The sequence below is a fragment of the Ammospiza caudacuta genome, chromosome 3 (genome assembly GCF_027887145.1).
Source record: "Ammospiza caudacuta isolate bAmmCau1 chromosome 3, bAmmCau1.pri, whole genome shotgun sequence".
Lineage (NCBI taxonomy): Eukaryota > Metazoa > Chordata > Aves > Passeriformes > Passerellidae > Ammospiza > Ammospiza caudacuta.
Window position 1 is genome coordinate 93914255 of NC_080595.1, and position 20270 is coordinate 93934524.

Sequence of the window (20270 nt, forward strand, 5' to 3'; positions counted from 1 at the left end):
TTAACTGTTCATTTTATTTGTAAAAGACATGAATGTCTTCTCTGGTCTGAGGTGCAGTGCTCCTCACAAAAAGCTTTACTCCCCATGTCCTTTTCACAAGTGTTTAGAAATTGCTTAATCGCTAATTTCACATGTTTGCATTACATTAATATTGTTTGTTGTACATTAACACTTCGCTTTTAACAGTCTGTTGCCATTTGTTTTGAAATATATTTCCAGAGCTTGAAACTTTTTTTTTTGGTGACTGGTAGCTGCTCCAAAATTTCCTTTACTCCATGTCATATTGTTATCCACTTAGGTGCTTGTTTTATCTTGCAAGCTGTGTGATCTGGAGTGATCATTGTCTAACATCACTTGCAAATATAACCAGTTTATGATTTTTAAGCACTCAAACCCAACAGTTGTGACTGTTACAGTTTTGATGACAGCATATGCTAGTTTTTATAATTTGCCATAGGTAGTATATGACCACTCATTAATGCCTTAGTAGCTGTCCAGTGGTTTGTTTTCTCATTATTCATGCCTCTTTAAATACATGGTATCCAAACTCAGAAAACAATCTTTTCCTTAGAATTTAACAGAGGGATAAGTATGACATAGTTTGCTCATGTTAGTCTTGAGGAGAAATTTTTCAATTTTTCAAGCTGAGAATCAAGGTAATTAGATGGTTTTATGTTTTATGTGCCAGTTCAGCATGTTGAGCTATAACTTGCTTGATTGTTGAGCAATAAGGATTTATTGAGTTATAAATGCAGCTCATTGATTTTCAAATGCAGCATTTCTCCTGACTCTGTGTAGGGAGTTTAGTCAGCCAAAGGAAATTGTAATATGACTTCACATGCATGTTGATATCTGCCTGGTCTGATATATACAACTGGTCTGGTCCTTCTTGACCCAGAGAGGCTCACAGCGTCATTCTTCAGCTGCACAGCCCTGGCTCATCACCTGCCAGGGTCTCTTCAGTGCACTGAATGAGGCAGGCATCCTGTGGGAAAATGATTTTGCAGCCATCCAGGATTGAAGAATGTCACAGTGCACAGTGGACTTCTTCAGTCTGCAATTCCCTGTTACAGAGTAAATGATAATTGTCATTTTTTAAATGTTAGGTATGTGTTACTTTTGGAATGTCTGAAAAAAATGAGTGTTCCAAGCTCTTGCTGTCACATCATTCTTCAGGAATGTTGGAGCCTGTAGACTCTGCACAGAGGGCCCTCCTGAGAAATCAACTATAGAGTGATGGTCTAATAATGCTATAATATGGATTAGCACTAGAGGGAGTGAATTATTTTTCCATCAAGTTTTGGATGTATATACATTTGTTGACAGGTCTTAAAAAAAGTCTTGTCTCTGTTCTAAACTGGCTACCTCCTGTCATCTTTGGTCCTTCTTGTCTTGAACCTGCCCCTATCCTAGTCCCATCTTTCCTTCTACCTAGTCTCAAGGTATTTTTCTATTTCTGCTTGGCCAGTGAATCTGTTAGATTTTCATCATGATACCTTTTGTATATATTTTTTTATAGTTCCATTTCGTTGGAGTGTCAAGTCATCCTGTTGTTAGTCCATCCATCTTTGGTAACATCCACACATTTCCATGGTCATCTAATGTGATTTGTGATCAATGATTTTTGCCAAACCAGTCCTGTGTTCTGTCCATATATAATGGAGAGTGTCTGTGTACCCTCTCATTCACTGGTGTTTGTTCTGGATTTGTCACTTCCTGTGAAGAGATTCCCATCCTAGTTTGTTACTTGATACTTGTCCAGTTCAGTGATTGCTTTTTATTTACATGGTGTAGTCTGTGGGCTCTGTGTTGGGGCTGGAAGGGTTGGTTCCTGGCTGCCAGGTTGAGTTCTGGCTGCATACAGCTCACAGGGGAATGCTGCTTTCACCTGCAGCATGCTCAGTGTGGGGAAGAACTGATTTGAGACTGGAGTTCTCCTGTCAAATCACTGACCTTGTGCAATCGATGTTTTTTGCTCAAACTCTTGAGAACTGCACTAGTTTTCAGAGGAATTATGAAAATTCCCTTCAAGGTTAAGCCAAAGGTCTGAAATACCAGCCTTCCAGAAAAGCTAGTTTTGTCTGATGGAGGTTTGTGTTTTCTAGCCCAGTGTTGAAGCACTTGAACAAGATTCAGGCAGGGTCCCTTATGTGAAACAGCTCGGTTCAGCACAGTAACATGTAATAGGAGTTGTTCAAGAATGGAGTAAGATTTTTCAAATATGGATTTAGATTGCAAGCAGCCAAGCAACCTTGTCATTGCATAGACAAGATAATTAAGATAGATGGTACCAGTATGCTTTGGAGCTGATGATTAGATGAGATAGAAAAAGCAAAAAAATTGGGAAAACAGTGGGTTATTTATGCATTTTCAGTCATGTACACAGTCTGTGTAAGATTGTAAACAGGAAGGTAGTTAGGAACATGCATGTGCATGCTTGGAGTCAGCAGCTGGTGTTGTCTGCATGGTTTTATGAATGATGAATATGCTTTACCTGCTGATAGCTGCGGTTCTCTTTGTAATCCCTTCCAGAAGTCCACAGTTTCTTGTTTTAAAGGAAAAAGAAACAGGATTGTTTGTCCTCCAAAGTACTAGTTGTGCATCTAATAGCAATCTATAAATTTGTTTTGAATGTTTGATTCTGAAGTTCCTGTATTGATTTTTAACTTGTCTCTCATCTGTATGTATTGAATCACCACAAGGAACCTCAGGCTGATTCTATATTCAACAGAAACATTTTTCTTTCCAAAATTGCTAGCGTTTCTATGCAAGAAGTAATCTTCAGTGTCAGGACTTGTGTAAGGGCATAAGAATGATAAAAAAATCTGTCAGTGAGGAGTGTGCTCGCTGCCCAAGTATTTGTATATTTTTTAGTCCCATACCTGGTTTGTTGGCTTTTGGACGCTTTGTCATAAGTGGCGAGATTTTAAAAACTCTTCATCTTTCAGTCAGACTGGCTCTTCAAGGCAGGATTCCTCAGTTGCATCTGTTTTCTCTCATGCTTAGTCTTGCTCCTTGCATGTTCCTTTTATCTGTCTCTACTGCTTAAAAACTGAGGTCTATCTTGAATGATATGTGCTTGTAAAATTCTATTTAAAAAAATGCATCTACACTCGGTAGAAAGATAAATATTTAAATACAAGTACAAGGAAAAGGACAAAGTTAATGACCTACTTGATGTGCATGCCTGTAGCAATACCCCAGTTTCTGCTGTCAAAACAAAGTTGCTTTACCTAGCTAATTGTTTATTCTGTGTCATCAATTACTAGGATACTCTTAAAAGAGTTTACTCACGGTTAAGCGTATGGGAATCCTCTGTCTCTTAAAAAGTGTAATCAAGAAAATCTGCTGGTTGATCAGAGAACAGATATACCATAAATGAATTTAAAAGAAGTGGAACTGTAAATATATTTGATACCTGTTTATAGAGTTGTTTCTCTTATCTGCAAATGGTGTGCAATGGCCTAATGAGCAGCTGTAATAATATACCTTGTGTTGTGAACTGTGGCTTCTGTAATCCTAGGACCACACAAAAGAGAGGAGAATCATTTGGAATCAGCAAAATAGGGAACAAAATAAAAGGTGTATTCAAGAGTTCTGCAATGGAAGGAGCTATGTTGCCTAACTATAACTTAAATGAAGGAGAAGATGATTTTGTGAGTAGAGTCAATAAATTTTACTTGAAGTCTTTGCTGGCCTTTGGTTTTTTTTTCCTTCCTTTGCTCATTTGAAAATGTTGAATTTCTGCTTTCTTCACTACACAGTTTTCATGTCCTGGTTTCTGATGAGGTTGCCTTATCTTCCCTGTATTCATTCACAAGCCAAGGTCACATGCCCAGTTTCTGTGCTTCTGAGCTTATTGTTTTTGTAATACCAAAAGAGAAATACCAAAAGTAGCAGTGTCAGATATTTTTGTGAGCGATGACTTTTTCTCCAGTTCTGGGTAGCAAGGCATGCACAAGACTGTGTGCATGGCTCTTTGTCTGCAGCATGCCACAAGACCTTAAAACCATAAATAACATGGTGTAGAAATCACTGTCATGTTGGTCTGTGATGCAGCATTCTCTCTATAGATCAGGAGCCAGTAGTCCTTTCTCCTTTGTCTCGGATATCTCCCTGAGTTAATGTTTTTCTTCCATGCTAAACAGTCATGAATAGAGCCAATGGTAGAATTTACTGCACGGGATATTGTTACCTGAACCACAGTTGGAGGACAAATGGAAAATTTGAAAAAGGGAAGAGGAGGGAGTTGGTTTGAAGCAGAGGTAGACTGGTACCAATTAAAATAAACTGGAGATCTCTGTTTGAATCCTTACAGATTGAAGAAGGTGTTATGGTGATGGAAGATGATTCTCCTGAGGAGGCTGTTACTACCCCAAATACACCCCGCAACCTCGCTGCTTGGAAAATCAGCATACCATACGTTGATTTTTTTGATGATCCCTCCTTGGAAAGAAAAGACAGAAAGGAGAGAATTCCTGTATTCTGCATTGATGTAGAGAGAAATGACAGAAGGGCAGGTATGCAATGCTGCAGATCAATAAAGTGTCATTTGAAAGTGAACTCAGAATATTCTAGTGTGCTGTGTTCTGTTGACTCTTGCAAGTGTGTTTTTTATATGTTCTTCTGATTTCAAAATAATGGCTTGAAAGTTCTCAGGAAATGAGTTTGGGAGATAAATGATTGCATTTAGCATTTGCAAATTGAGAACTGACTCCTCAGCATGAATCAGTTCTATTTAGACTTCACGCCAAAGTTTGAAATGTTCTCTTTCCAAAAATACTTATCTTAAAATTCATATTAATAAACACTTGTCATATTTTTTTCACCCATTCTGAACTTTGGAATAATGAACAACAAATAATTTTTTATATAACCTTAAAGTTAGTTCTTAGGAAATGAAAATTGTGCTTATTAGGAACCATTGTGGCGTGCAATTAGTTTACCAGTATCTGGATAGCAATGCATCCATATGGAGAGGGTGGAAACAGCATCATCCTAAGGCTACTGGGATTTATCTTAGCGAGACTAATACTTCCACAATAAGTAGAAAGTATTTAAGAGGCATTTAGTGGTATCTTTAGTGGTAGAATTAAGAATCATCAGCATTCAAGTTGGTGATGCAGAGGACTGTATTCAGCAAGTACTATTTCTCTAAATCATTTGGTTCTACATTGGAAAATAGATCTGATGTAGTCAGCATCATTAATGTTGAAGTTATGCAGGACTTCATTGTTTAGATTGTAGTGATCCCATAAATGATAATTTCCTTGCAAGTACCATATCTGTCTACCAGTTATGCATTTTACTGTAACATTAAAAGTACCTTGAGGTTTATGTTACTACAACAGAGGGCTAATGTCATTGAGGTTTTTCTTATGATAATCAGCATATGTTTGCTGTTCCTAATTTGTCTCCCAGATGCCATAAAACCTGGTTTATTTTTAACTTTTTTTTTTTTTTTTTACCAGTTGGACATGAACCTGAACACTGGTCTGTCTACAGAAGGTATCTTGAATTCTACGTGCTTGAATCAAAACTTACAGAATTTCATGGTACGTTCTCTGTCATTTGGAAAGTCATTTTCTCCCTGCTGTGATTATCATTCATTACTTATATTAAATTTAAAATAATAAAATCAGTTTTTACTGCACTACAAGAATAATTTAAACTCCTTGCTGTGTTTACTAGGTACATTTCCTGATGCTCAGCTTCCCTCAAAGAGAATCATTGGCCCCAAGAACTATGAGTTCTTAAAATCCAAGAGAGAGGAGTTTCAGGAATATCTGCAGGTATCAAACAAATATTTGGAGCAAAGAATATTCTAAAACTAATGGTATAAAACTAATAAAAGAATATATGGGGGAGGGTTCGTTTCTCTCCAAGTAACTTTATAGTTACAGAAAGGATTCAAGTGAGCAATGTTAAAGTTTCACATGACTGAAAGTAGAAATCTCTCGCAAATGACAATATCTGTGACAGTATAATACTCTTTGAATATCTTTTTGCTATTCAGAAATGGGTTTTTAAGGTTAGTTTTAAAGTACTTATACCTTCTTTGTTCCTTTTGTTTCAAAGAAACTTCTGCAACATCCAGAACTAAGTAACAGCCAGCTTTTAGCTGACTTCCTATCCCCTAATGGAGGAGAGACTCAGTTTCTTGATAAAATGTTGCCTGATGTGAATCTTGGTATGTAATATGCTATTTGTTTATGCTGACAAATAGGAATGCTGTGGATGCTGTGATTGAATTCTGTGATTGACTGTAGTAATGAATAACTCTTGTGGATGTATGAAATAAGAACTCTACTCCTTCACAGCCCCTAAAATTATAGCTCAGCAAGGAAGATAGGCTGATAATTTCTTCCTTGAAGAAAAAAAAATTTTTTGAAGTTATGGCAAAAATTGCATAAGTGGCTTTTGAATTTTTGTGTCAGCAAGCAAGATAAGGTTTCTCTTAATAAATTGCATAGTTCAAGAAAATTTACAGTGTTGTCACAGCTCAAATCTGCATGTGTCTGTCATTGTTTGCAGATGAGATGGCATGAACACTTACAAAACTACCTTTGGATTTTAATTGATCAAACTCCTCTTATTTTTTTATCCTTAAAACTCCAATATTTGATATTTCTGGTATTAGCTGGTGTTAAGATATTTTCTAACATGAGCTAGTTAATAGAATCTCCGTGTGTGATACAGGCAGGTCAAGTGGAAATTGAGAAGTTCTAATGCCTATTGACAGTAGTTCATAATAAATCACAAAGGTTGACTGTAGTGTGACTTGGCTGCAGTGTAGCTGTCTCAGAATAGTGGGCCTGAGCTGGTCAGGTCAACCTCATGGCCATTCTGTCTCCATGACTTGTGCCACTTGTGGCTGTGGTCCCAGAGAGCCGTGTCTGAGCTGCACTGCTGCATTTCTGCAGCTCCTGGTCACGGTGTGCTCCTGCTGGGGCAGCCCTTCTCTTGGTCTGCTTCATGAGTTGTGGAGTGAGATTGCTGTTCTCAGCCTTCAGTCAAAAGGTTTGGGTTTTGTTTCAGGTCTCCCTTCTAGATCCAACTGTGCACCCTTAAAAAGCTTATAATTATGGTGTTACTGTAATGCATTTCCTGTCTGAGACCATGCTTCACTTCCATAAAGAACATTATAACAAGTCTTGGCATTTTGGTAGGGCTTTTTGTGAGGATGAGAGTTTTTATTGTTATCATTTGATCATTGTATATACTTTTCAGTGTAAATTCCAAATTTAATGACATGTAGATAAGAAAAATACTGCTGTAACTGTAGTGCTTAAAATAAATCTAGTCCTAGACACTTTCATTTTTCAGCATTCAAAGTTCCTGTGCCATGTCCTGATAGCCTTATCAGGACCTAAGAGCTGATCTTTCAGGCCATGGCTGTAACCTGTCCAGTTTAGAAAATTCTACTCACCAGAGTTTTTGAGGCTGGTTCACCACAGAATCTCTCCATATTTGCTGATTTTTCTACAGGAAGAGGAGAATCTGAGTTATCTTGATTTCTCTGTGATAAGTGTTTATGATTCTAGGAGTAACTTAAATACAAGGAATTTTGCTTGTACTGGTGTTGAAGCAATACTATTGTTACAGTGTTAGAGCTATTTATGATTAAACTCTGGAAGAGATGGAGGTGCAGTACTTTATTGTGGGGTTTTTAAAAAGTATTCAGATTAATAATCTGTATATTTCTAAGTATATTTTCTTGAAGAGTAATAATCACTAGGTTACAAGCTGGTTATGTGCAAGACTGTTTTCATAGGGTTTTGTGCCAAATCAAAAAAAGCACGTTTTAAAATTATTGTATTTTTAAATGACTGATAGAGAATGAATACATAACATCTAGCAGAGCAAAACGTCTTTCAAATCAGACAGTGATAACAGAAAATATTGTTTCTTTCTTTCTTTCTAATTGTAGGTAAAATCATAAAATCTGTTCCAGGAAAGCTGATGAAAGAGGTGAGTGAGTCTTTCAGGTTGCCAATATCTTAACTTCATTAGCTAATTTTATGAGATTACTGAATTACAGGCTAATCAAAACTTTGTTTAAAAATTCTTGGGTTTTTGTTATTTTTGTTTTCACTTTCCTATAATTATGCATGTGACAAGTCACTCATATCTTTTTTTCAGAAAGGTCAGCATTTGGAGCCTTTCATCATGAATTTTATCAACTCCTGTGAATCTCCCAAGCCTAAACCAAGCAGGCCTGAACTCACCATTCTGAGTCCCACTTCTGAAAATAACAAGAAGGTACAGTAAGTCATGTTCCTTTCCCATTTTACAGAAGTGGGGAAAACTGACCATACATTTTCTCTCATACTAGGGAGCTGTCTTAGAGCTCATTAACTAAAATTATTTCAGATGAAGCCAAACTGGAGAATGCTGTCTAGGAATGCAGACACTGAGGGTGTTCAGTCCATCCAAAGGCCAGACCAAAAGGAGACTCAGCAGTGACACACTTTCCTACTCCCCAGATATGTGTGGCATAGACTTGAGCTGTCCAGTTCTGCACTTTCACTTCTGTTGTGAGATGTGACATCTTTGTGCAGATGTGTAGCCTACCAGTTCCTGAGGGAAGCCTACAAGACAGAGGGAGTGAGACTTTCAGAGCATTTAGGACAAGGGGAAATGGAATTGAGAGTAGGTTTAGATTAGATATTAGGAAAAAATGTGAAAAATATGTAACTGTGAGGGTGGTGAGGTGCTGGAGCAGATTGCTCATAGAGGTTGTGGATTCCTCATTCCTGGAAGTATTTAGTGCCAGACTGGATGGAACTCTGGGCAGCCTGGTCTAGTGGAAGGTGTCCCTGCCCATGGCAGAGGGTTGGGACTAGGTGATCTCTGAGGTCCTTTCCAAGGCAGTCCATTCTGTGATTCTGTGCAGTAACTGCTGTGAAGCAGCAAGGCACCTCACTCCTGGTGAAGGAGGCAAATGCCAAATGTCTGTTCCAGGACAGTGGGAGCTCCTGCATGGAGTTTGTGTGGGGATGTGGCAGGCAGCCAGACAGATGAAAGGTTAGCGCTTCCCGAGGTGCCCATTTGGGAGAAGAGCATGTTATCTCAGAGCAAGAGAGTTTCTCAGGTTTTTGGTAAATGGTGGTTGATTTTCAGCTTATGCTTGTATTGCCACAGTGCTCTCATGTGTCTTTTCTGACATGGGTCTGTTTATTTCAGTTTCAGCACGTTGGACTGTGCTGGGGTTACAATGCACCTTCCCCAGTGCTGCCATGAGTGGGTACCTGCAGGCTCCCTCTGCCTCAGCAGGCTGAATAGGAAATGCCTGAAGGTCTGTCTAGGCAGGCCCAGTCAGAAATGTGCCTAATGCTCTGACAGATCTTCTGCATGCTCCTTCCTTTTGAGTGTTCCTGGGGTGTGTGTATGTTTGTGTAGTCTAAATATTGGTGGAAAGATTTCTATTTAAAAATGTACAATGAAAGAGGGTAATCAATCCCAATATAACCAGGAGCAATTGGATTTCATCCTGTATCAGATCCACTAGAAATAAGAGTTACCAACTTGCCTAGTTAAAAAAAAAAAAAAGGAACAAAAAACTCTGCTTCCCCCTCCTAGGGGCACTAGCAGGATTTCTGGTCATGTTTTGGTTCTGAAGGTCTGTAAGCAGCCTGATCATCTTCTGAGCATACTTTTGTCAGACTTGCTATAATAGGTCAGGACTTCTCAGCTGATGCAGACTTTGCAAAGATGCCAATAAAGGCGTTGTTCTGCTGGCTTGTGATGGCGTGCCAACAGCAATAAAAGCTGGTTTTGGAACACCAGCAGTATAATAAATGTTTTTGAGTAGCTACTTGAAGGAAGACGTGGACACTTTGACTGATATGATTCAGAGACTACATAAAATCTTTCTTCTTATTCTTTTGGTATCTGCTGTACTTTTTAAATGAGCAGGAAGAACAGAAGAGAGGTTTATGCCTCTGGCTGTAGATATTGTTCATAGTCATGGTATTGTTTTTGTACAGTTCACACCTGTGCTGGAATGTATGGGTGTATGTTTGCATATGCACTCACCATTGAGTAACTTTTTCTGTGAGGCACTTTCTATGAGCATTCATGCTTCCTTTGCTTGCTTTTCCCAGTAAGGCATGGTAGCCTATTGTACAAGGGATTACTTTGGTCTTTTGTTTTTCACTGACTTCAAGAGCTCAACTACCATTATTAATCAATACAAATTCATGGAATTTGCTCATTGTAAACCTTTTAAGAATATTTCATGGTTATAATCATAATTACTGTTTAATCTTAAAGATACAAATAACGACAGCATTGAGGTTTGTGGTGTCAGTTTCAAATATTAACATGCACAGCAACATGTAAAGCAAAATCCTGTGCTTATCTGAGCTGTGAGTATAATCTCAACTTCTGTGCTAGATAATCTGTTGCGTGTTTTTCACTTGAATTTCTTCTCTGCCAAGATACTGGAAAGTGTAAAACATGGAAGTAGAGGTCTAATGCCTCTTGGTATTATGGCTGCTGCAGTGCACTATAGATTGCATTCTGAAATGCTTTCAGAGTGTGCCTCTGCTCAAGGAACCATTGCTGTTTAAGGTGCAGTACAGATCATCCATGTATGGAGGTACAGTCAGCATTCAGAAGATGCTGCTTCTGGTTTGGGGTGAAAGAGGAAATAGCACTTGAAATCAAGAAGCTTTGCCCTAAGCTGGCCTTCATGTTTGATTTTTTAATAGGTTACCTACCAGATTGCTGTGAATGATTTAGTTTGGCCTCCAGACACTGAACCTGTGTCTGCATTGCTCAATGGGCTGCTTTGAGTTGGCTCAGTATGTATCACCTTTGTCAGGTCGTGAGGTGTGTCTAAAAAATAAAGGAGGCTCTTGTTAAGTTACAATACTACAGCTAAGGTTTTTCTGCTGTTCTGGTGTCAGTATTATGGAGGATGTAGACTTCAGTTTATATGGAGTTTTTTAAGCAACCTACCAGGGATCCTTCCATAAAGTAGGTGTGAATAATTATGTGTTATGCTTAGGTTTGTTACATTCCTGGATACCAGTCATCCACCAGTGCATGAGCCATATTTGCCCTTCTGTGTAATTTATGTAAGAAGTTGGTGTTGTTTAGTTTGACTGAACCTTGTGAAGGTAATACCAGCAGCTCAGCATTTAACTAAAGAGAGGGCCTGAAGGAGTACAGGTCAAAAACCTGACTCTTCCCAGATGTCCTGATGTAATTTTTCCTAAGAGTGCAAAGCATTCTGTTTAGAGACTTGTGTGATGTTGTGATTTGCACATTTTTGGCTTTGTTTATTTTGGGGAGAATTGCAGTACAGAAAGTGAACCATATATAAACAAATTACTTCCTGTTCCTTGGAACTAATGCTATTTTGGGAGTGGTAAAAAAAACCTGTCTGAGTGGCAATCACCTCAGCTTAGGCAATTCTGTGATTATGTAGCATTTGCTTCTAGTTCCAGGATTTTTTTTAGAACCCTGGCATAAACTTTTGAACTTTCTTTTCATAATACAGAGTACCTTGTGTAAATCCTATTTTATATCTAGATTAACTATTTTGGGGGTAAGTTAATTTAAAATAAACTGCTGGTAGGGATTGCTAGATATTAAACATGGAAAGCATTAGGATTTAGATCCTGATTTTTCCTTTCCTTCTCTTAAGATTCCCAGACTTGGGGGCAGGGAAGGCAAGGATTGCTGCCTAGGTGATTTGGGACCCCTTTTGCTGTGCAGGGAAGAGCCTCTTGGAGTTTTGCAAGAATTACAGTATATTTTCAGAAAGAACCAAAGGCAAGGAAATAAAGGGATCAGGGAGGAAGGTGATAACATAGGAGAATAGAAGGCTAAAAGAATATAATTGAGAAATTAGATAAATGGAAAGAAACCTAAATGTTAGTTCGTGAAGATTTTACTATAAATAATTAAACTGGCAGGGCAAAAAGGTATTTCTCTGTGTAAAAATTTGTATATTTGGTCTAGAAACCATTGTATTTATTTCAAGTGGAAGCCAACAGGAACTTTTAGGAGTACTTTGTTGTTGTAGGCTTCCCTTGTGATTTAAGGCAGACAAACTCTGTATTGTCTTAGCCCCTCATTTTCAGAGCAGGGTGCATCAAGGAAATCAGAGCCTATGACAAAAATCTAGATGCATACAATCATACAATTGTTTAGGTTGGAAGAAGGTAGTGGGAGCAGAAAAGCTCATGAATTCATGTTCCTGTGCTGATTTGTTGTGAACCCAGGTATTTTGGTTGTTGTATATCTTGGCAGCATGTGATGTGCTCTTTATTGGAAAGCGAAGCATTTTAAAAAACAAAACCAGAAACAATGAAACAAATCAACACCCCTGATCAGTTCTTTGAAAGCTCTGGAAAGAAGCTGCTTCTATAAAAATAAACCAGTCCAAAGAACTGTGGCTATCCTTTTGCCTTTGGATGCAGTTTCAGTCTTATGTTTCTGTTTTTAGCTTTTTAATGATCTGTTCAAGAACAATGCAAACCGGTCTGAGAATACAGAAAGGCGACAAAATCAGAACTATTTCCTGGAAATGATGACTGTAGAAGGAGTCTATGACTACTTAATGTATGTTGGTAAGAAGTGATTTCTCTTAATTATTCATATCCTTCATGACAAATACAAAGTTCACAGTCTCTGGTAAGAAATGAAATCCTATTGTAGCAGTCATATATAACTCAACACTTTCAAGCTAATATACAACTTAGTGACATGGTCATTCCTTAGAAGACTTTATTAGAAGACTTAATTTATTTACTGTGGTGCTAAAATGTCATTTATCATTCATCATTGCTTAGTTGCTTTGTTATGTCTCCATCTTTCTGCATCTCAGGAGTATGAGTTTATGAGAGTAGGTCTCATCCCTTTTCTCAGGCCTACCTAGGCTGCTGGTAGACTCTGGGAATTGGAATTGTTAAATTAATAGAAATAGCTAAAGGAAGTATTTGATAAGCACTGTGGAGAATGCTGATATTTTCAGTGCTGCACTAACAAAACTGAATTTTTTTTTCATGCTTGCAGTGTTTTTTTTCCTTTTCTTTTGAATAAATGATTCTTTTAGCATGTATAGCAGGAGACCCTCATGTGTTACTACTCATAGATGTTGCTGTGACTTTGCAGGTAGGGTAGTTTTCCGCATTCCTGACTGGCTGCATCATCTCTTGATGGGAGGAAGAATTCTCTTCAAAAACACGTTGGAACTCTACACAGACTATTACTTGCATAACAAGTTAGAACAGCTATTTGAGGAGCACCGGTTGGTTTCTCTGATAACACTACTCAGAGGTCAGTAATAGTTACATCTTTGATGGCAAAATATTGCTTTAGTCTGGTGTTTGAAATCCCTTCAGTGAAGTTTCCAAATCCTAAACTTTGCAATGCTGACTAACACCGGTGGAGTATTGAAAATCAAGTGGGGCTGGACTAACTTCAGAGCTTGTTGTGGAAAGATGTTGAGCCACCTATGTTGTCAGTGATGGTTACAGAAAGTATTATGAATAGTAATTTGCTTGGGTGTGCAAAGAACAAGAAAAACAGAATAAAGTAGTTTAGTGCATCAATGCAAATGTTTCATGAAGTTGTCAAGTTATTTCACTTGTGTACTAAATCAGTCTTTTATTGTTAATTTTTTGGTTCCCTTTGTTGTGGTCAGCTCTTGAGAGGGCTTGAGTGTTCGTGACCTTCAAATAAGGGAAGAGGAGATTGACTAAAAAAAATTTTAAATTGCCTCACAACTGTAGAGTATTACGTGACTGCATTCTAATCCAAACAATGCATCTGGCCAAAACTCTGGATTCAGGACAGCTCTGTCCTTACCAAACCAAAAATGAAGCTTGTGAAAGGCAAAAAAGGAGTGCAGTAAGACTTCCAAAGCCTAAAACCAAAACTGAGCACCTGTTACTTCATGTTAATAGCAATACTTGCTTCCTAATTCATAGCTAAATTTGAAGTTTTTGACAGTTCCAGACAGTGTTTTAGCACAAGCTGTAAATACTGCTTATAGTTTTGAAAGCATAGGGGAAATTGTGATTAAGGAGATCATAACTAACCTAAAATGGAATTGATCCAAACTTTAAAGAGAATTCCTTAAACTTTGAAAAGAATGGAAACAAACTGTGAAAAGGTGATTGTCCTTCAGATGGGATTGTCCTTCAGATGATGTCCTTCATTCTGGGTTTGATCGGGCTAATGTAAGCAAAAAGTATGATCTGACAAGACTAGAATTCCCTTCTAATCAACACAATACAGAGAAGTTCAGTTTTGAAGCCACAATCCAGAACACATTTCTGTGTCAGTGATGTGTAGCTGCCTCAAGATACATTTTTTTTTCCATGTGTCTTCTCTGCAGATGCTGTGTTCTGTGAGAACACTGAGCCTCGCTCTCTCCAGGACAAACAGAAACGAGCAAAGCAGACTTTTGAAGAGATGATGAAATACATTCCAGGTTCTGTATTCCATGACTGCCTGTATGAGTGTGGTTAATTGTTCAAGCAGATATTTAACCCAAATCCAGTCATATACTGTCTTTCCAAATCAAATAATACTTGGGCTGCTGAGATTTAAGTTTACTGGAATACCAGGTGTAAAAACCCAGCAGTTGAGTTTTGTCATTTAACTATTGCTGACTAAGGCTGTAGCATAGTGATTATTTAATAAAGACATGCTGATGGAAATCAAGAGCTTTACATATGTACTTAGTACTGTAATTTTTCATCTTTAGAATGTTCCTATGGTTTGTATTTTATACAGATGAAAACTGTGTTAAAAAAAGGGCACATCATTAAGCTGGAAGGTACAGCTTGCACTGTATAAACTAGGAAAGAGGGGCCCATTTAATTGAAAGTAATGTTTAAAAATCCACTTGTGGTTTGTTAAACAGTGCATTAGAACAAAACAATATTACAAATACTACAGAAAGTGTAGTAATTATTTAGGTGTGGAGCCCTGAAGGAAAGGGAGGAGAAAAGTATGAACCCAGAAGTGTGGGGTTTTTTTCCATTTACCATTTGAGACAGAAAAGAAATTGAGCTCTAATTTAAACAGTTTTTTTTCTTATTAATTAATCAAGTTCTATAACTGCATCATAAAACTGCTTTGCAGTACTTCCTCATGATTTGTATATTTGTTTTTGGAATTTGGTCTAGATTTAATAGGCAAGTGCATTGGGGAAGAGGCTAAATATGAAGGCATCAGGCTTCTGTTTGATGGACTGCAGCAACCAGTGCTCAACAAACAGGTAACTCATAACGTGTGACAAACTTGCCTTCTGGCACAGGATTTTCTAAAGTGAATGTTTGATACAGCAGAGGAGTGGGCTCTTACTCAGAACCAAGAATAAAAAGCAGTAGTTTTGCCCTGGAGTGTCCTTAATTTTCTGTATTTTCTTTTAGTTAACCTATGTTCTGCTGGACATTGGGATTCAAGAGCTCTTTCCAGAGCTGTGTAAGGTATGTGCTAACTCCATTCAAGAACTGCAGAATTCTTCAAGCTGCTACTGAGTCTGATCACTGGTGCATTTTTGCAGTTGTTATTACTAATATTAATTCTTAATTTTGGGGGAAATTATGTGTTTTCCAGTGTGTTGAAATAATTGAAATCCAGATTACTTACATTTTGGCTAATTAGCTCTTTCTAAATCACCTCGAGCCCAAATTGTTCAGCATGCAGCAAGTCTGAGTTGCCTTTCAGGAGAGTTGGACAGATCAACAAGCAGTTGGGATCTCTGTGCCTTTCTCTTTGATTGATTTGTCTCCACTCTATTTTATGCATTTTTCAATTTAGGAAGGGAATTCTGCATGCAAAGTTCATGTCAAGCTGCAGCATTTTTCTCAAGAATATCTGGCAGGAGGATTTCTTACCTCTAATTTGGTCACTGCAATGTTAACTTCAGCTATCCAGATAAAGGAGAAAGAATTTGCACAAGAGAAATGGCTGTATAAATGCATATCATTAGGTTTGGGATCTGTCTGGTATTTGTTCTTGTGTGTATCAAACCTTGACAGATTTTTACATAGCAATTTTAGAGTTTGGTCTTCATGGCAAGCAGGAAGTACCTGCTAGTTAGCTAGTAAAAAACAAAACCCCAAACAAATTTTAAAAGCTCCCTCACTAACAATAAATGTTCGTTGCATGAACCCTGTGCCTGACAACTGCAGAGTGCCAGCAGTGATTTGTTTTGCATGACAAACAGAAACAAATACAAGGTCTTGGAACAAGCCAGGACACTTGCATTGTTTTCAGTGAAATGAGGCTGGCTCAGCAAGTCTGACCTACTTTGTGTCAGCTCTGTAGCTGCCCTCCTCCAGCCAGTGCTCAGACAGCTGACCAAGGGAACAAGGAAGTAGCCTGGGAACTTGAGTGCAGGAAAAGGACCTGACTTAGCCCTGCTATTTTACTCAGCTGAACTGGTTTTGTATCTCAGCAGCTAATTATATATATTTATTGGAACACTGGTCTTTCTTCAGTTGGTTGTGGAAAAAATGAGTGGCATTTAAATAGTCTTTAAAGCACCAGTCAGGCCCAGAGGGTGGTGATCAACGGAATGAAGTCTGGTTGGAGGCAGGCCAGTAACATGGAGATATCCAAGGGGTCAGTTGTGGCTCCAGTCCTGTTAAACAGCTTCATTAATGATCTGGATGATGGGACAGAGCAAAGCCTGATGATGACACAGAACTGGGAGGAGTGGCTGGTGCACCAGGGGGCCGTGCTACCTTCCAAAGGGACCTAAACAGGCTGGAGAAATCGACTGGCAGGAGCCTCATGAACTTCAAGAAAGGGAAGTGCAGAGTCCTGTTCTGGGCAAGAACAGCCCCAGGTGCTGGGATGGGGCCAGCCAGCTGGAAAGACATAAAGTGGAACAAAGGGCTGGTGGTGTCCTGGGCTGCAGTAGGAGCAGTGTTGCCAGCAGGTCAGGGGAGGTGATGGTGCTCCTCTGCTCAGCAATGGTGAGGCCACACCTGGAGTTCTGGGCTTCCCAGTACAAGATAGACATGGACATACTGGAATGAATCTGGTGGAGAGCCATGAGGATGATGAAGGAACTAGAGCATATTTCCTGTGAGAAGAGGCTAGAGAGCAGGGACTGTTCAGCCTAGAGAAGAGAAAGCTCAGAGGGTCTTACTGGTGTCTATAAATACTGAAGGGATGGTACAAAGACAGAACCAGTGGTGGCCACCAACAGGACCAGTGGCACCAGGCGCAAACTGAAACACCAGAGGTTCCCTCTGAACATCAAGAAACACTTCTTCACTGTGAGGGTGACCAAGCACTCTCACAGGTTGCCCAGGGATGCTGTGGGATAGTCATCCTTGGAGATACTTAAAAACTGGCTTGACATGGTCCTGAGCATCTCTAGGAGGCCCTGCTTGAGGTCTAGACCAGGTGACCTCCAGAGGCACCTTCGAACACCAGCCATGCTGTGGTTTCATAGATGTGTTGGATATTTAATGGGGAAAAAATACCTTTTTCTTCAAAAACAAACCAAGAGAAAGATTATTCAAGGTAAATCAAGATCATGTTTTCTGCTTCTTTGTATCCTTTTTTCCTGCTTAACCATGACACTGCCCAGCTGCTCTGCAGTGTTCCATAACCACCTGCTGAGGAGGGACCTCTAGTGCCACCTTTGCTCCTGGTGAAATGGCAGGGGTTGTTGAGGGATGGGCTCCCCGTCCCCTGTGACTGAAGCTGATGGGGACATAGCAAGGGAATCTCTGGCCCTGATTTCAGTAGGGGAAAGGAAGAAAAATACTTCAGCTGGGAACTGGAGCTATTTACTGAGAGCAATACAGAACATCTGCATCTGTGATGTTTGGCAGTGGGACCTGGTTGTCAGTGTATCAGGACTGAGAGGGGAAATGCAAGGTGGAGAGGGTGGAGGGATGGCGGTGGTTTTCATCCAGAGCCCTAAAAACATTTCCCCAAAATCACTGCAAACACTTGTCACTGTGAAGCCACTTGGAAAGAGAATTGTTTCTTCCTAACAACTGCAGGGGGGAACTTTAAAAGTAATGACTGGTTCTCAGCTACCCATGCATGTATGTATCGGGGGGAATCAATCCAATGCCTATTCTCTCTTTTCAGCATTGACTGGTCCTTTTTGAGATGCTTCACACTAAAATGTTTTTGTAGTTACACTGAAGAATGGAAAAATGTTTCTGACCAGTCAGCTTGTAAAGGGGAAACTGAGCATCCAGGAGTTTTGTTTTGAGCACCGCTCCTTTGGCAGGGAAAACAGTGATGGGAGGAATAGGAAGATTTTCCTTAGTGGGGATGTCAGTCTGCTTCCACTCTTGAGATTGGTATCTTGAAGGCGTTTCCTGCCGCACGTACCCGTGCGGATGTTCCTGCATCGCTCGGTGTGTGCTGTGCCTGATGGCAGCACCTGTAAGTCAGCCAGCCCCAGGAGCTGAAACACTGCTGAGATAGTGTACAGCCAGTCCCTTGGGGGTCTGTCAGACAGGATACAAGGAAAAGGGACAGCTGAAAGGGAAAAAGCATTCTGGGCAGAGTAAGGAAAGAAATCCAATTGAAAAAATATCTCTCCAGTACAATTTCCAGAGCAGAAAATCGCTGTGTTAAGAAAACTGTATTTAGCAGTTAGTAATGGGAGAAGTGGGAACTGCTAGAGAAAGAAGAAAACATTTATTTTAAGAAATCATATTAAAAACTCAGTAGCCTTCCATTCTCTTAACTCTGGTTTCAGGTGGATGTTTTCAGATACCATTAATCGTTGCTGCTGAGTTCAGTCATTTCTATGTAAATACACATTTTCAAACTTAATAAGTAAATTTCCCCCCTTTCCTGTTTAGCAGGGTCCAAAGGAAGCAAGCTCTGTGTCAAGCTGGATGTGAGTGGACACCCAGTAGGATCTGCTGTGCACTGTTGTAATGGACATGTGACATTTTAACATTGCCTTGTATATTTTGTTGTAAATAACATAAAATTTAAGTTCAAAAAATACCTTTGTGCAATAAAGATATTAAAATTTAATACCAATTGCAAGTAAATAAAATATTTGTACTTTTAATTTAAAATTTGTTTTAGCTATTACTAGTAAAAGTCTAATTAATTTCACCAAAATCTGTCAGTGAATGAAATTACAGGATGACATCAAAAGAGACAGCTGGGCAATCAGCCAACTTATGCTTTGCTGAAAGAGCAATTACTAGATGTCTTCCTGAAAGTATATGTAGAAAAATTGGTTGGAAGAAGTTGTAGAATGCTCCCATTAAGTTATTTTAAAGTGTCTTATCAAATCCTTTTTTTTTTTTTCAAACAAAGGTATATGATTGAATCTGTTAGATATAATCAACTAATCTCAGAACTGTCTTTAGCCTTCATCTTTCTGTGAGCATGGAAAATCACATTTGTAACTGAGTCTTTTCAACACCTGACCTTCAAATCTAAAGCCCTCTTAAAATAATAACGGATGTGAAAAGAAATTTTTTTGCAGTTTCTTGTCTGGCTTTGTGGGTTTTTTCTGACATCCTCTTTACGGGCTTAGAAAAGAGGATGTGAGTCTGTTCACAGCATTTTATAAAAGTTCATTCATACAAAAATGTGTGGAAGATTTTTCTCTGTAAGTCTTAATTTGTTGGCCCAGCCTTTATAAAAGACATTTTAAAAAGGACTTTTATGTTTGGCTTTATAACAAGTTTTACTCGCAGAACAATACAGAGATGCTTTAATTGGCATTCCTTAATTTTTCTTTTCAAACACATATTTTCTCCTTTTCTACAAACTCACCAATTTAATGCAGCATTGGTGTTCTTTGTCAGTATAACTCATCTGTACTACTGTTGCAGACCTTTTCCTTCTGTTTGTCAAAGGAAGGTGAGAGTGTTATTTTTCTCCTTTCTGGCTGTGCCAGAGCAGTTGTTGCCACTCTCAAAATCAGTGTGCAGGTACAGCTCTGTCTGTCAGTGCCCTCTCTGTTACTAATTTGATGTTGATGAGGGAAGGCCATTCTGTGAATTAACAACCTAGGGAGTCAAAGTGACAATCATCAATGCCAGGGCACAACTGGCAGTGTGACAAGGTCAGTTGTCATTTGTCTCCCTGTTGTACACCCCTTAGACACCTAATACAGCTCTGGGGACCAGAGCCTTTCAGGCACAGCCCTTGAATGGATGTGGAAGTGAATGGGGTCTTTAAATACCAGCATCCTGAATGTTTATCTTAATGCACCTTCTTGAAATCTACAGCTGCAATGGATGGAAGAGGCAAGTAGCTTCAGTGTTGAAAAAAAGCCTGTTGAGCTTTTC

General features: G+C 39.0%; 1 protein-coding gene across 6 annotated transcripts in view; it reads left to right on the forward strand.

The window, feature by feature from the left end:
- SNX14 (sorting nexin 14) overlaps positions 1–19040 on the forward strand; it is a 45238-nt gene extending 26198 nt beyond the window's left edge. For 4 of the 6 annotated variants that reach the window (XM_058802647.1, XM_058802648.1, XM_058802652.1 and 1 more), the window contains 13 exons: positions 3524–3656; positions 4319–4520; positions 5472–5555; positions 5692–5792; positions 6079–6190; positions 7931–7971; positions 8143–8262; positions 12461–12584; positions 13129–13293; positions 14357–14452; positions 15153–15244; positions 15399–15455; positions 18819–19040. In XM_058802647.1, the coding sequence (XP_058658630.1) occupies positions 3524–3656; positions 4319–4520; positions 5472–5555; positions 5692–5792; positions 6079–6190; positions 7931–7971; positions 8143–8262; positions 12461–12584; positions 13129–13293; positions 14357–14452; positions 15153–15244; positions 15399–15455; positions 18819–18857 (1366 nt within the window). In that variant the 3' untranslated portion in view covers positions 18858–19040. Of the gene's footprint in view, positions 1–3523; positions 3657–4318; positions 4521–5471; positions 5556–5691; positions 5793–6078; positions 6191–7930; positions 7972–8142; positions 8263–12460; positions 12585–13128; positions 13294–14356; positions 14453–15152; positions 15245–15398; positions 15456–18815 lie in introns of all 6 variants that reach the window. The other 2 variants (XM_058802650.1, XM_058802649.1) reach the window with 1 other exon arrangement.
- Positions 19041–20270: the final 1230 nt, after the last annotated feature.